General features: G+C 34.5%; 1 protein-coding gene across 1 annotated transcript in view; it reads right to left on the reverse strand.

Annotated features, from left to right (window-relative positions):
- The window catches only part of LOC150078076 (uncharacterized), a 511,382-nt gene that overhangs the window by 98,181 nt on the left and 395,166 nt on the right, over positions 1-18,035 (reverse strand). Inside the window, exon 9 of the mRNA XM_090384455.1 lies at positions 3,478-3,710. Coding sequence (XP_090240581.1) covers positions 3,478-3,710 — 233 coding nt within the window. The remainder of the gene's footprint in view (positions 1-3,477; positions 3,711-18,035) is intronic.

Here is an 18,035-nt window from a genome sequence, read left to right on the forward strand (position 1 = left end):
AATATCAAAATTAGTAGGAAAGCTACAAATAAAGATGTACAGGGTATCCAAAGCTTGCAACGTCTGTCTAAAAAAAGTAACAAACCTGGTACTGCAAGTAACAAAACATTTGTAACTCTGAAATTATGAAACAGCTAATGCTATTTTGGCCTTTTCAAAATTATGAAAATTAAGAGGCCTTTTTTCATTTTTTTCCCCTTGTTTTTTGTGGCTAGCACAGTGTAAACCACTTAATAAATACAATGGTCTTAATGCCTCACAAAATCAAAAAGAAGTCAGAATCAATCTGACTTCTGTTTCCAGACTTCTGACTCCAATATGCATATGAAATGTTGTCAATGTGCATGAAAAGCAAGAGGAGTTTTTTCAAAGCTAGGCACCATGGATGAAACTTGAATCCATCATTATAATCTCAAAACAATGGAAGCATGCAACGTCACCAACCCCAAAAAAGACAAAAGTGCAACCAAGTGCTGGGCAAGGTGGTGCTGTCAATTTTTTGGGATCAGCATGGTGTTATACTAACCGATTACCTTCAAAAGGGCAACCTCCTCATAAAGCTACCTGCTGCTAAAAAAAGATGTGGAAAACTGTCAAAAGCTGTGAACCTGCTCCACAATAATGCCCCTGCATATTCATTGCATGCTGCAGTGAGATGTGCACACAAATGTGGGTTTTAAATATTGTCACATCTTGCCTCTTCCTCTGACCTTGCACCCTTGGATTTCCTGCCCTGAAGTCCTTTCTTTATGGAAGACACTTTGCTGCTGATGATGAGGTGATTTCTGCTGCTGAGCCGTGGTTTGAAGGACACTCAGAGGACTTCTACAAAACTGGCCTGTGGGGAGGTATTGAGGGGTAGCAAAAACGTGTCATTTTGTCTGGTGACTATGTTGAAAAAGTCTAATACATAGTGTTTGTTTCAACCTTCTATCAAAATTACTTCTGGGTGAACACAATCTTTTTTTTAACCCACCTCATAAATTTGTTACTTGGTCAACTTTAGAATGGGGAGGCCAACTACTCAAACAATAAGAATGGAGAAGAACTCAGATGCTTTTTACTGTTTGGATTAATTGTTACTACTCATTAGCAACATAATTCTGACATCTTCATATCGTTTTTGAGCTTACCATTTAAGTATGTTGCACTGCTTCCTTCAATTTAACATTTATTCTAGCTGCATTTTCTGCTGGGAAGGAACCTTTCCTGTGGGATTTTGTCTCTAAAACCTGAACTCTTTTGATAAATAAATAATAATGATGTGCTGATGACTACACTTCTGAACTTACTGATTATTGCCTCTCCCTTGACCTCTACACACAACATACATACCTTTTATATTAGAGACTTCAGTTTAGTTTCGTTGACTTATGACTGAACGATGAACCTAGGGGCTAATGTTCCTAGCAACTGGAAATTACATAATGAAAGAAAAATTCTATTGTGAGACGACCCATGGATAGTCTTGTGAGTGACCAACAACGATTTACAAAATTTATTTCTTGCCTTTTTGTTACAGGAAGGGTGAAAGGTAATATGGACCAAGCTGGTTTCTCCACTGAGGATCATAAGAGAGGACTGCATCATTACATAGTGAACTTGGATACAGACATGCTTTTCTTGATAATGATTTAATTTCCCTGTGGCATGTTCACTTAATTACAGACTTGCCGATGTTATTTGTTTATTCTAATGTTTGATACATTAACTTTTTGCCCTTTTACTTCCTTTTAGGTTATTCACTTTAATTCCAAAACATAAGAGTATGTTAGTACTTAATCAATTCTATTGTCCTTTTGGCCCTGTCTTAACTTGAAATTATATATGAACATCATAATTTCAAGTAAAGTATTTCAAGTATCCAATTGGTGGTCACTGGATATATATATAATCCAGTGTTGGATTATATAATAAGACATGTTGAATAAATGGGAAAGTTTAAAAAACAGAAGGGGGACTCCAACTTTATAATAAGAGAAGAGCTGTTAATCTCAAACTGGAGATTAACAAGAAAATAGATATTTACAGGTGGGCTGCAAAGAACTGCACCACCACAACTATGGGGTTAAGCAAATGACTACCAAAAGGTTAATCTGCTATTTATTTAAAAGAAGAGTGGTGGAAAGGAGAGTAATTCCTAATACAGGTACTATGGTACCTGTTTTAGGAATTACTGGTCCCTCATCAGATAGCTGGGGGTACCTAGTGCCAATTCCCCAGAAAACCAGTGGTAATGAAGTTGTACAATGTTGACTGCCATGTGATAGTTGCAAGGGTCAAAACTATGAAATTGCTGTGCTAGTTTACAATTTAATAATGACTACTGAATTTACTATGAAATTTAAACCCTGTCAGCCACAAAGTGAGGATGATTAAGTCCTTTGATGAGGGCACTGAATGTTGTTACAAGTGAAAGCTGTGAATTACAAGCTTCAAAAAATCATAAGTGTTTTGCCATTTTATATACTTAACTGTAATATTATATCGTACTTTATAAGTTGCTTTATAGCCCTAGTTATGCTTGCTATTTTTAATTTATATAGAGATTTTGTAGTTTACTACTTAAAACAGTTGTTTCATTCGAATCTTGCCGCCATTCGTTCAAATCGAGTGATGGGGAATTCAAATTTTTAATTGAGTAAATAGGCAGTTCTAATGTAAAACTAGATAGCGTAATACATATCATATCACTGCATTTAGGAATCTATTAGATAGTGTAGTATTGATAATTAATTAAATAAATTTATTAATCAATAGTATTCAATCAGATATCATGCCCCAGACTAGAGCAGCAAAGCAATGGGCACAAAGTAGCAGAAGTGCTGTGATTTGGGGTAGAACCGAGGGGGCAATTCCTCAACTCATCACAGCCTAAAAAAAACAGTCTGAGTTACCGAGAGAGAGAGAGAGAGAGAGAGAGAGAGAGAGAGAGAGAGAGAGAGAGAGAGAGAGAGAGAGAACAAGAGTCAGAAGTAGAAGGGAACCACCAAGAAAGAGAAGAATGATGATATCCAGCTCAGGACCCTGGGTGTGCCAAGCACACCCAAACTTTTTTTTTTTTTTTTTTTCCAAATTCAGTGGTTGCTTATGTTAATTCCCACGTTTAAAAACATATTATTATTAATTTCCAGGTTCTCAACCTGTTTCTTTATTTTAGAAAATAAATATTTATATATACATACATTAAATACTCATATAAATAATATTTCAAAACAATTGTGTTTCAGTGAGTTTGAATTAACAAGCATGTGTTAACAAGGTATTGCACCATTTTGATCCACAATACAACAAAAACAATGTGTGCAATAACATTATTGAATGTATTTAAATTCTGATTTGTCCTTCTTCTCAAAGGAATGCATTTAATTTGCAAACACTTCCTATATCCTGTTATATTTGTTATATCAAATTCTCACAACTACAGGTAATGATGTAAATATAATTTTATATATATATATTTATTTATTTGATTACCTCTTCTGTTAAGTACTTGACAAGTACAGCAAAAGCATCAAATCCAAGAACTGCATGCCTTAGCTTTAATTTTAGGAGATTTAGTTCCTTTGTTCTGGCCTCACAGAGACTTCCTAAATGTTGAATTTCCTGATTTAGTTCTGTTCGGCTGATGTAGGAAGAAGCTGGTGGTCGACTAGCAGCTCTTGAATTTCCAACACAACGCTGTTGTGATAACTTTACAGGATTTTGCTCTATAGGAAGCATATCACAAGACACATTATTCTGATTAGATAATAATTTTTAAGTGTAGGGTACACAAAAAAAAGTAACTAAAATAACTGAAAGTGAACAGAAATGGTCTATACAAAAATTTTGTATTATGTGATGCATTAAAATAGTAAGTGAGCATATATATATTTCTTTGTTTGTCTACAGGTAGATAAATCAGAATTCTACATTGTCCAACAGATAAATGTACACAGGCAATGGTGCACTACTTTATAAGCTATGGAACCAGCCAAATAAACAAAGGTGACCATAGGTGACCAGTAACTATGTTTCTTGTATCACCTCAAAATTATTAACTTTTCTATGTAAAATAAAAGTTATTAATTCTGAGTTATTAATGGACCAAGAAATAAAATTAACTTTACTTTTCATTCAAAATACAGGATTGTAGCAAAAAAAGAGACAGACAACAATTTGCTTCAGTAGGGTAACAAATTTCCAATCTCAACTCTCGAATGGCATGCAGCCTATAGCAAGTATAAACTAGCCTGCAATCAATCTACTGGGGGGGGGAGACTAAGGCAGATTGCAAGGGATTTGGCTAAAACAGAAAAGAATTCTTTGCTTACGTTAACAAGGTGAACACTAAGATTCAGGTTGTTGACAAACTGAATAAATTTTTTGCATCTCCGCTCACGTATAATGATTTTAGAGATGAGGTATAGCAGAGGTATACCTAATTCTAACTGACTGGGAGCTTAATGATTTTATATAACTGAGTAAAATATAGGGGAGAAATTGTTGATGATAAAAAAGGTACCGGGGGGGGCTGGTGGAATCTATCCAATTATATTAAAAACAGCAGCAGCAAAAGAGGTAAGCAATCTATTAGCCATAATTATGGAGCATCCTTGGATTCAGGGAAAGGTCTCTACACACTAAAAATGTACAAATGTCTCTCCTATTTACAGAGGAAGATCAAAATATGAAGTGAGTAATTACAGACCTGGAAGCTTAACTTCTGTGCAAGGGAAAGTAATAAAGTCATTTATTAAAGAAGTAATGCAGAATCAAATTGAGAGAAACACAGTTATCCTGTAATAACAGCATGGGTTTCTTAAGGAGAGATCTTGAATGACAAACCTGATTAACTACTATTAGTTACAAAAGAACCAAATATAAAACATAATTTTGACATCAAATTACATATATTTGATGTAAAAATTTTAACACTGTTCTACATAAATGACTAGTGTACAAAATATAGCAGAGTGGCATTAGAAGTAAGTTACTGCTATGGATAAAGGGATCGTGGAGTTGCAGGATAAAGAAAGTAGTTATTGATGGCCATTGCTCTTCTTGGACCAATGTTATTAGTAATGGCCTTTAGGGTTCAATACTGGCTCCTCTTACTGTTTTTAATATTTATTAACAACATCAAGGAAGGTGCATCAAGTGCAATGTCTAGGTTTTTTGATGAGATAATGTACGTAGGGTGGTTAATGGCAGTAATCAGAGTATGTTACTTTAATGACCTGTTTTAAATTAGGCAGATGGATGAAGAGTGGCAAATGAGGCAAACATTGATAAATGTAAGGTGGATGACAGTAATCTGAGGGTGGAGAATTTTTCATTCTCCACTCAAGGTAGTGGAGAATGAAAATGACCTGACACCTTAGAGGTAACTGTACAGTTCAACATGAAATTTTAAAGCAGTGCAGGCAGGTTGCTAGAACAGCACATGGGACTATGTCAATAATATACAGGAATTTTGCCAGAACACAATGGTTATTTGAAGTAAAGAAGACAAGTAAGAAATTACTCAAGTAAGTGCATTACTCAAGACATCTTGAGTAATGCACACACAGGTTTGGAGGTCTCATTTCAGAAAAGGTGTAAATCTGCTGGAACAGAGCCAGAGAGCAGCAACAAGATTAGTCAGGGGTGTAAAAAGGTACTCTTACAAAAAAAGACTTGAGTTCTCTAAGTTGTCTGGAAACTAAGCATCTGTGTGAGAAAACCTTACTGAAGTGTTTAAGCTTTAAATGGGTTGAGTAATAAACTAAATACTGATGGCATCCTTGTTTCACAGGGGAATAAATTTAAATTGGAAAAAGGTGGTTGAAGGACAGATGGCAAAAATATCTATCCTTCAACCATCAAACATTCAAAAATATCTCTGATTTCTGCCAGAGTAACTCTTTTTGGAGCAAATTTTCATCTGTAGCTGTGGAAATGGATGGTTTTTGGACAAGTTATAAGACAGGATGGGCAAATGAGGTGAGCAGTTTTTTTTTTTTCTGCATCATTTTGGCATTAAAATAAAAAAATTCTGTTTATACTTTGGGATGACCACATAAGATCTGGACAATATCTGCACCAACAGCATTCTATAATCCCAAGTGTCAGATCTATTCCACTGTGAGTACCATTTTTGCTCATTACAATTATAAAAAATCTTCAAGTGTGTCACATGGGCAGCTGGACACAATTCTTACTCCAATCTGCTACTTATAAGAAAACCGATATTCACGCCAACTTTACTTTAAGCCTGAAGCAAGTGCATATACGCTTGATGTGTGATAACATATTCTGACAAATTTAGTTTAATATTAGAGATATGTAAAGTGTTTGGGTAATAAATAGCAGAAATCATCACACAACTGGTGTACTTCCCACATGCCACCTGATAGTATTCATGCACAGATGCCAATGCCTGATTTAGCTCACTGTACCCATTCTGCTAAAGGTGCAAAACTGAAATAAAATTTAAGTTGTTGGGGAGTGCAGTATGAATATTTGCCCGATGCCTGATTTAGCTCACTGTACCCATTCTGCTAAAGGTGCAAAACTGAAATAAAATTTAAGTTGTTGGGGAGTGCAGTATGAATATTTGCCCAAGATACTTATTAGCTATACACAACCTTGCTATCAACATCATATAATTTGCAGGAAATAAGAGAGTACTGTAGATTAGAAGAATTCAAATTCTTCTCTATTTGAATTTAAATAGAGAAGAATTCAAGTTATCCAACCCTCATGGAAAAATTACATAATCATCTGGGAAGCAATTGGTTGTTTTTGTAGAACTTCAGAAAATAAAACATTTTCTCAAGTTCTACAGAAGCAACCAATTGTTTCTTGAATGATTATGTCATTTTACAATGAGAATGGATTATCTACCATTGCAGGTAACAACTGGCCATCAATCCAAAGGCTTAATGAAAAATTGAGTTAATCAGGACGGAGTCCAGCTTTGGAAAAAAAAAAAAAAATCTATTCTTACCTTTAAGTGAATCCTATACTACAGTCACAGAAAGTGTTTGGGATCTTCCTTTAGATCCCTCCCCCTACAATGCAGGGTTATCTGCTATGCCATTCTACCAGGCCCGAATTAACAGGGGTCCCATGAAACCATAGAACCCAAATACTGTATATGAGCTCCAACCTACATAAACAGAATGAATATATTTCTCGTTGATTTTTCTTTCTGATAACAAATTCTGTCATAAATCATTTAGGAAAAAAAAATTCTGACATTGAAGTGAAGATAGCTCTGAGGCGAAATTTCCATTCCCCTTTGATCATTAAAGAATAAAATTGTGGACTATTTTCTAATTGTAGCCATTGTGTGTGTGGGGGAGGTTAAATATGAGGATAAACTTAGTTTATCCTCACATATAACCTCCTTTCTTAGGTTATTATTTAACCTTTCTTAGTTTAGTGCATCACTAAAGTGATGCACTAAACTAAGAAAGGGAAAAGAAGACTGAGATAAGCTTGCTTTTGCATGATATTTCCATGATACACAGGAGTATCTAGTACTAATACTGTTATAAATGGGAAAGCATATCGCTGGGAATAGACTAAACATTAATATGTAACATTATTTTTAATATAGCAAATAATGAATAAAATATGTAAACAAACAATTTATGCTGCTGCTGCTGCTGCTGTTATTATTATTTATAAACTGCATTTGAATGTGGGCTGCCTGATGTAGTTGGGTAGGAGCACAGTAGCACATGAAATTAATTGGCTGTGGTTTGAATCCACGTGATACTAAATACAGTATGATGATATATTGTCAAAAAAGTTAATTGTCAATTCCTCAACCATGGTGATGTGGCCATGCTAGAGATAAACAGAACATTTTATTTATTTAGATACAAATCTGTTTATGTTTAAATATTGCCTGCAATCTAATTACCAACCTCAGTATGCTGGGTATTCTGTGATCTACATGGAATCGAAGCTAATCACTGAGGCCTTAATACTTCTGGTTTACATAAGAGCCAATATACATGCATATTGGCTCTTATGTAGCCATAATGCACTGGTGCAATATGGCAAAAGATGATAATACACCATACAAACAATAGAGGGGAAAGATCAAGGGGAAAAAATCCCCTCCAAAATATGGAAGAAGTATTTTTTATATTTCAACCAAGAAATGTATATAATTCAAGGGAAATTTTATCACTTTGTGATGTAGAAATTTTGATAGACTGACTACCAAAAATTATATATCTTTATTTTTTAATAATTTTCTTAATCAATGTGTATTTATCTATCTTTTTCCTCTCTTGAATCAGTCATCCCTCCCACTTAAATTAAATATATGCATATATCCCCAGTACAGCTGATGACATAATACCAGATATTCTCATTTCCTGGATTACTTGTTTCAAGACAAGTAAAAACTGAGACCGGTTAGAGATTAACCAACCTTTTCAGTTTGAATTCAACAGGAGTAACTGCAGATTGTAACTACAACAGTAAATAGTGGAACACATAGCATAAAATGTTTTCTTATTTTCTGTATGGCAGTTAGTATGAAGTATCAATAAATAAAAATCACTGTACATTAAATTTGACGTACATCAGCATTATTCTTTATCAACGTACAGTTAATATCAATAAAATAACAGACTGAAGGCTGACCCATTTACTAAGGAAAAAAAATTATTACACCATAAGAAAATGAGATCGTTACTATCTGCCAATGTATTCAAGTAATAATGAGTAAATAAACCACAAAAATGATAAAAGCTGTTAGGATAGACATATGGGGGGTTGTTGTTGTTGTTTAGTTTTTAGGAGCATTAGCAACTAAGGCCATATTGCTCCGGGAATATTCGGTGGTCATTCCCTGACCTTTCCGCATCCTCCGTATTTGGTGGTGACAGGCTCGAACCCCGGTCTAATCAAGAAGCGTGTGCTACGCACTGCTGCTCCTTCCCACCTGGCTACGGAGGCGCCTCATATGGGGGGAAGGGAGTTAAAAAGAAGAAACAAAATTAAAATTGCAGGCAGTGTCCAACTCATTACGCTATATTCATTTAGCCCAATTTAACTAAAGTAGCAAAGTAGCTGGTGTGCCAAAGTCCCCCCCCCAAAAAAAAAATCCAACAGAAAACATACTCTATTCTTTTCTATCAGAAAATTTTATTATCTACATTTTCCAAATTAAATTTTTTTTTTGCAAATATTATGCAGCCAATTAATAGCTACATAAAAGCATAGAATATATTATAAAAATAAGATTTATTATCTAAATATGTCGTGATTAATTTAAATGGGACCAAATAATACCATTACATCACTAAACTAAATTATGATATCTAAACAGTGGTAGCACAGTCATGTGTAACCTTCATGGCCTAGATACAAGTAACACTAGCAGCAAGTTCTTCCAAGGAATATATTTTTGGCAAGTTCATCTCCAACAGACCTTGGACTACAAAACAGTTTCAACTTTCTTCTTAACTGATTTTAGAAACAGATAAAATAAAAAATATATATATAATCTGGAAAAAAAAATCGTGTATGGAAATAAACAATTGACCTTCAAGATATCCGTAAATAAAATTTTCAAATCGGTAAATAAATCAAAATCACTTTTCTTAACCTCTCATGACTATTATTTCATTTGAATAAATTTAACGCATTAATTAATTAATTTAATGCATTAGTAAGAACTAATTTCTTTTTCAATAAACATTCCTTAATTGCATGATAGTTCTGAAGAATAAGAAAATACTGAAATTTCAATTAAATTTCAGTATTGCTGAAATTTAATTGAATACGACAATCGCTGACCAGTTATCATATTTCAATTCATCTTTATTAAACCGAAGTTGAATGAGGGATAATTATTAGAAAGATGGATGATATGTAGTTTATAACAGTAAACATTAAACTAATAAAAAAGCACTCATACCATGTGTAAGTGCTATAAAATGAAAAAGCACTTTATCATTCTACACTAAGAAAATTGGTCTCCTTAATACAAACTTAACAATGTTGTCATGTTTCAGATCTTACTAAATCTCACCTTCAGGCCTGTAGCAAAATGCAAAAATAATTACAAATATTTTATATAGGTGCCTCATATAGGCTGATAAATTCGAAGAAATTAGAAAAGGAAAAAAATTGACCTTGACTAACAAAGGCCAAAAATACATAAAAGTTCTTAATCACTTTTCTTAATAAGTTATTCTTTGATTAAGAGTGGTACTTAATCACAGAATTAGGCAGACAAGAAAAAAAAAATTAACTGGAAGAAATGAAATAAAAGATGTTTAGCAGTGGCAAATGATCCAAGAAAGCCAGCTAATACAGTACCAGAAAAATAAATAAATAAAAAGACAATAACACCTCCCATTTCACCTATTCATTCCATCCAATAATTTGTCTAGTACTTCCTTGAATTTATTTAAGCTATCAACTCCACAACAACAGATGGAAATTTGTTCCAGCAATGGACCACCCACTGGCTAAAGGCAAACTTCCATATATTTATTCTAAAACATCCTTCCACAATTTCAATTTATGTCCCCATAAATTGAAATTGTGTGTGGTCTGAGCAAGAGGAAGAATCTCATCAACATTGAGCTTGCTCAAACCAATCAAAGCCTTAAACACCTCGATCAGACCGCCTCGCAGGTGCCTAGTTTCCAGACTGCATTTTGCAGAACTTAAAGCCTTTCTTGGTAAGAGCACCACTTTGTTCCCCTCACCAATCTTATTGCCATTCTTTGTACTCATTCCAGCAGCTCTATAATCTCCTTTCTAAAATGAGACCTTCAGACCTGTAGGCAGTACTCAAAGGGCGGCTTGACCACTGCCTTATAAAAAGGGATAATTACCTCCTTATCTCTGCTAGCAAAGTTCCTGTATATCATTTACAAGAACCCATGAGCTGCTCTGGCAGCCTGCCTGCCTGCCTGCACTGCTCTGAAAACTTCATATCTGACAGCACAATTACCCCCAGGTCTTTTTCATTCTCCATTACCTTGAGTGTAGTATCACACAGTTGGTATGTTACTCTGGAGTTACTGCTACCCGTATGCAGAACTTTGCATTTCTCAATGTTAAACTTCAGTTGCCACCTCTTAGCCCATCTGTCCATCCTTTCCAGATCCTGTTGCAGCAGTGCAGCAATATACTGTTGTTATTAACCTTGCTAACCTTTGTATCATCTGCAAACTTGGACATTAAGCCTGTTATACCTTCATCAATATCATTGATAAATATAGAAAACAACAATGGTCCCAACACTGAACCCTAGGGAACTCCACTAATAACATTAGTCGAAGACAAGCAGTGTCCATTGATTACCATTCTCTCCCACTCAACCATCCTTTTATCCATAGCAGCAACTTTTCCCCAATGCCAAACTGCTCCAATTTGTACAGCAGTCTTTTATGTGCAACAGTATCAAATACTTTCCTAAAATCCAAGTATATCTAGAGCAAAGTTTCCGGCATCCCTCTCCCCCCATACTTCTCCTTCAACCCATGCACGGTACTAAGTACTATAGGTTTTGATACCTTTCGTGTTTGGGGGTTTCATAAAAAAAAATATATATATATGATATAAAAATTATTTTTATCATCCAGTTCTTCTGTTACTACATCATAGTATCCAATCAGACTGGTCAGCCAAAATCGTCCCTTAACAAATCCATGCTGTTACCGCAGTATAATTGCATTCTTGTCTAGATGATCCTACATTACTTCTTTAACCAATGACTCCATTAATTTCCCTGGAACAAAAGTTAAACTAACAGGTCTGTAATTACTCGTGTCACCCTTTGATCCCCCTTTGTGAATTGAGGATACATTCACACATCTGCAGTCTGCAGGGATCTCTCCTGAATCCAAGGACATCTCATAATAATGGATAAGGATTTGCTTACTTCCTTTGCTGCCTCCCTTAATATAACTAGATAGAACCCATCCACCCCAGGTGCCTTTGCCTTTCTTATGTCTAACTTCAACAATTTCTCTTCTACTTTCCTCTCAGTTATTACAAAATCATTTAGCTCCCTATTAGAGTCTGATAAACTTCCAACATCTCATTCCCTAAAGAATTCCTCATGTGTGAATGTAGCTGCAAATTGCTCATTCAGTTTGTCAGCAACCCGAGCAGAATCATCAAATTGCATTCTTCGCCAAAGATTTCTCATAATCTGCCTTTGCATGCCTAACCTATTTTGTGACTTGATTACAGACTAGTTTATATCTACCATAGGCCTCTCTGTGTTGCCTGATAATTTATATGCATCCTACACATTTTTCTTCTTTGCTAAGAGTGTCATCAGTTCATCTGACTTCAATTTAAGCCTATACCTTGAACAATATTTCTTAGTTGGTAAGATTAATTTCTTGAATGCTTCCCATTTAGAATTTGCTGATGGTAACATCATCATTTGGTCCAACTGTATAGAGTTTAAAACTGTCTGAGACCACTGTAGTTCCCTTTACGAAAGCAAAAACCCCCTCCCTTTACCCTTGATGGTAGTTACATCTTTAAAAAATTCCCAAATCAATACTCTGCAATCACTGCCACCTGGTGGTTCTTTTATCTGCAAATTCTTAATGCATGAATAATCACTGCTGATAATGAGATCAAAAGTACTATCCACAAAAGTCTTGCTAGTCCATGAGTGACCAAACCACAGGTTCCAGTCGATATCTGGAAAGATATCGACTGGAACCTGTGGTTTGGTCCCCCATTACAAGACATTCTGATTTACTGGCCCACTCTATTTCTCTGTACAGTTGTTCACTGCACTCATCAGAGTCATTATTATTGTTATTATTATTAGCTATATGGTGCAAGGAAGCCTGAGGCTTATGCTGCACCAGCCAAAAAAATAAAAATTCTGAGTTACCCTGAGAGAAAGAGAAAACAAGAGTCAGAAGTAGAAGGGAATCACCAAGAATGATGATATCCAGCTCAGGACCCTGGGTGTGCCAAGCCCATGCTCACCAGATGTAAGCCCCTGGGGTAAAATTAGGCCTATAATACACTCCTATTCTCATTTTTACTTTTCCAGTGCTTATGTCACACCAAACTGACTCAACACTGCATTGATCACCCATGTCAACTGGATGCTCAACTTAGATTTTATGTTTCTTAACTGACAGCATAACCCCTTCTACCCTGTCTATCCTTTCTGTATACATTGTATTCCCCATATTCAAATTCTGAATCCCTTATATCTGAGTGACACCACATCTCTGATATCCCAACAATATCTGCATTTGATATCTTGACCAGCACTTCAAATTTATTTACTATACTCCTATCACTGGTGTACATGCAAGTATACATGCATCTGTTCATACTTTTATTTACCCAAAAACTAGAAAAGATGAGAAGGCACAAATATAGATAAATGCTATCATGGAGAAAGGTCATATGAGAAAGAAATTGATAACCAACCAATGCAGAGGACTGAACCTGCCCTCTGGGTCCAGGAGTATGAGTAATCCCTGGCAACACACCATGATGTACCATACATATCTTTCTCATCCAATCAGTATTTTATCTTATCAATAAAAATAACTGATAAGATAAGATCTAAGGAAAGGAAAGGATTAAAATGTGTGTGTGTGTGTGAGAAAGGAGAAACACACATGTTGTGTATAAGACTGGATAGACAGCTTTATACTATAAATGAATTTACCTGATAAAGCAAAGGAGAGAGGTCAATATGTAATAACAGAACAAAATAAACTTTAAGACAACTTCAAGTAAAAATCAAACTAAGGGATAGATGAATCTGAATTTTAAGAGAGAAGGAAAAAAATAAAAAATCGAAAAATAATAAATATATAAATAAATGAAACCATTATAAAAATAGAAATTACATAAAATATATAAACATAACTACATAACTCAGAAGTTAGGTGCACTAGGTAAGAATAAAATCAATGAGATACACTTACCACTCTGTTTAAAAATGAAAAACTGTCAATAAACTTCCTAGAAATCAGGCCCAGTAAAACTAAATTTAAACAAAACGACACAAACTTAGAGCATGTACTTAGGATACACGAGAGAAGGGAATGTTCTTGAGTTCTAATGTTTCTACATGGAACAGATGAAAATAGCATTGCTCAAAATGGGCTCCATGTTTTTTTTGTTGATAGTGGAAGTTCTGAAATGCTAGATCAGGAAAGCCTCTTTGAAGGTTCTTCTAATATAAAAAAGATCTATCAAAAAATTATTAGGTTCTACAAATTCCACATCTCCCTGCAACATAATGCATAAGCAGCAGTTCACTCTCCCATATTTTTCAACTTTGACAAGTACTTGGATTCTTCCCCCCCCCTTCTAAGGAAGATTTTCTAGGAACATAAATTAAGAACTTCCTGTACTGACTGGAATTTGGAATATGTGGAATTTAGGAAATTTTGCTTTCTCCTCCATTCCCTTTTCTGCAGAAAACAAGAAATTATCAATCTTAAAAGTGAACACAATGGCAAACTTTGAAGGAATCTATGAAATTATATTAAAGGAAGTAATAAGGGATGTCATCAAACATTTAATTTAATAATGGAAGCATCCCAGTGCCAGGAAAATTATGGAGTGAACACTTAATGAGGCAGTACAAATCATACAAACAAAATTGAAATTATAATGTAAGCACAATTATAGCTTTTTAAAGGATCACATCAGCCAATGTGATAAGCTATTATGAAAACTGTCATAAAAGAACAAGATGCACAGATGCAAATGTAGGATGTACAGATGCAAATATTGGTAATAATACCAAGGTATTATTATTAACCCACTGGGTTAATTAGTAATAGGCTGGACTCCAACTGCACACATTTGATGGATGGTGTGTGGGTTTTTTGACTTACATTCTGACAGGTCTAAGGGGGATTTTAATTTCAAAATTAATTAAAAATGTTTTTAATATAAAAGGATGGATTTTTCAGTTGCATTTAAAAAAGATTGAAAATAAAGGCAGAATCAAAAAAAGTAAACAATTTTTAATTATTTTTTGCAGAGTTTTTAAATGCATGCACATTGGGTCAAAGTGATCCCAAGTACAGAGGAAGAACAACCTTTTTCACAATGCTGGCATGTTAAAGTGCAAAAGAAATGTATGAAATATTAAAGACTGCTTTCAAAAAATATGCTAAGCGCTGTTCAAACTTTTCAGTGGTTTTCAATGTTTAAAGATGGACTGCTTGCCTGTTAAAGATTATCCTTGCTCTGACCACCTTCAACTTCAAAAACCAATGATTAAATTTCTTGTGTTCATGATATGATCAGGAGTGACTGACATTTAACTGTCTTCAAATTTCTAGTTAAATTGGGCATATCAATCAATTTTAACATAAAATTTGGGAATGCAATGCATTTCAGCCAGGTTTATGCCTCATATCCCAACTGATAATAATGGAGAGCACTGAGTTCTCACACATCAGGATATTTGTCAACATGTTGCAGCTGCTGCTGATCCACATTTTGTTTCTTCCATCATTACTGGTAATGAATTATGAGTGTATGGCTATGACCTGAAAACAAAGGCCAAGTACCTCTCAATGAAAGATTCTCTACCTGTTTCCCATAAAAAAAAAAAAGAATCTCAATCAAATGTGAAGATCATACTTATCATATTTTTTGACCAGGAAGACTACAAAACACTTGGCACTTTCCATCCAATAATTTCTTGTGAAGTACTCCATCACTGTGTACTCCATCTGCCATAGCCACCAGATTGAAAGGTCACAGATTAGCAAAGACTGAGGAACTTATTCAGAAAGCAATATAGGAACTATTAGCAAATCCAAAAGAAGCCTATGAAGAATTTTCAGAAGTTGCAGAAGCATTGGTGTATACAGCATCAGTGAGACTACTTTTAAGAAGATCTATCTCAATAGCCGGGATGCTTCATCATTTCCCAAATATCAGTTCAGGGCATGAACTTTTTGTTCACACCTCATATATTCTCATATTGTTACTAAATATATCAAAGCACAACAGTATCTACTATTGAAGGAAATGATGTGAAGGTTCCATTCCATTCCACACAAATAATGGTTTCATTCCATTTACAAATAACAAAGGCTATGCAGATGGTAAGGAATAAAGATTGTGAACAAAAGTAAATGGGGAAAAACCTGATCAGAATTTTGAAGAAAAAAAAATAAATAAATAAAACAAACAGCAAAACAGAATGGTAATCCCTTATATAAAAAGTGTTTATTCATTGTCTCAAATCATCATTCAAAATGGGTTTATAACATTTTTTAAACTGGAAATTAGCATAAAAAACTGACCAGTCAAGAAATAAACTATTCTAACACTATATGCTACAATAAATAATTTTAATAAATAAGCATCAGTTATAAACTCTTTACCAGGTCCTTGTTACATTAAGAAATTTAGTCAGGTGGCTTTAACAAAAAACAAAGGGGAGAAATACAAGGGAACTGTGGAATGGACTATTCAACAATAAAATTAATTAAGGTCTAATGGAGCATGGTAGAGATTGGGGGAAGTGTCAGGGAACTTCCCAGTGGCTGTGAGAACACTAGACACCAGATTAGATACACCTCATACAACATGACATCAGCAGTTAGAGAAAGGCTAATTTGTAATCCTTGTTCTGACTACCAGCAGATCCAGAAAAAAATAACAGGAGGGGCACCATTTGTGATGGGGGGCACGATTTTGTGCCTTACTTGTGCACAAACAAGGCACAAAATAATGCACAGAACAAAACAAATAAGACACTCAAAAGTAATGTGACTGGCAGACACAGACACACAGCTAAATTCTGAATTGCTTTGAAGTAAACATTATGCATGAGTGTGATGCCTTGAACTAGAATGGCGATCAAATCAGCATCAGTGTGGCCAACTGTAGTCATTTGAAAATAGCTAAGTCACAATGCAAAAATAGATAGAATCCTATGTTATAATGAGAAAAAAAAAAAAAAAAAAATTGTAGCTGAAGGGAATTTAAGCGATTGGTGTGTATTCTCTAAAAAATGACAGGGGGGCAAGCACATGCCCTTACCTGAATCTGCCTATGGTTCTGAATCATTATGAATATCAACAAGGACCTGGTAATGAGTTTGTAACAATGATGCTCATATATTAAAATTACTTATTGTTGTGTATAAAGTTTTACAACAGTTTTATTTCTTGACAGATAACATCTATGAAGAAAATGTTACTTAAAAAAACATGATTAAATACAAACTGAACAATCATCTTTTAAAAAATATTATTATTTTTATGTAACTATCTGATAGAGGTTTTTAAATTGCTTACTTCTAGGGATCAGAGATCTTCTAGACTGGTTCAATTCCTTTTTCTTGACAGGAATAAGATTTTCAGAGCATAAAGAACTATCACAAAGCACTTTATCCTGATCTAAAGAACTACTTTTGGTCTGTGTAACGTGAAAAGGTTTCTTTATATTAGATACTTTATTTTCCTTTGAAAAGTTCTGTGCAACACTTGGAAGTGTGAAACTTTGTTTACACAGTTTTATATTTTCATTGTGTTTTTCTTGACAGACTGTTGACCTTAAGCTAGGCTCTTTCTCAAAATTTCTTTTATCCTGAGTTTCAACTTGTGATAGAGCTGGGAATCTGTGCTCATTAACTTTAGTTTCCAATTCATTTTCAATGACCATCACCTTTTCTTGTGGCATATGAAGTACTGGATATTTTGATAGTTCACAAGTTTTGTCCATTTCTGTGGCATTAGAGGTATTTGGTAGTCTTATATCTTTCTGTGAGCTATCTGTATGTAATGTTAGTTCATCTTTGTCGGAATGCCAAATATTTTTCACACCACCCTTTTCTTTTATATTACTATCCAAATTTTGCTCACCTTCATTACTTAATCCATCTCCATTTATGACAGTTGTGCTACAGCTAGATGTATTCAACTTTTGAATATTATTTTCAGGGAATAAACTATTTTCTGTTGCAAGTTTTAAATCTAAATTAGGTTCACTAAATACCTTTTTAAATGCACTCACAATATCAGCTGACAATTTTTCTATATTTATTTCATTTAAAA

Source organism: Mastigoproctus giganteus, chromosome 11, assembly GCF_048544385.1.
Source record: "Mastigoproctus giganteus isolate SK-2022 chromosome 11, ASM4854438v1, whole genome shotgun sequence".
NCBI lineage: Eukaryota > Metazoa > Arthropoda > Arachnida > Uropygi > Thelyphonidae > Mastigoproctus > Mastigoproctus giganteus.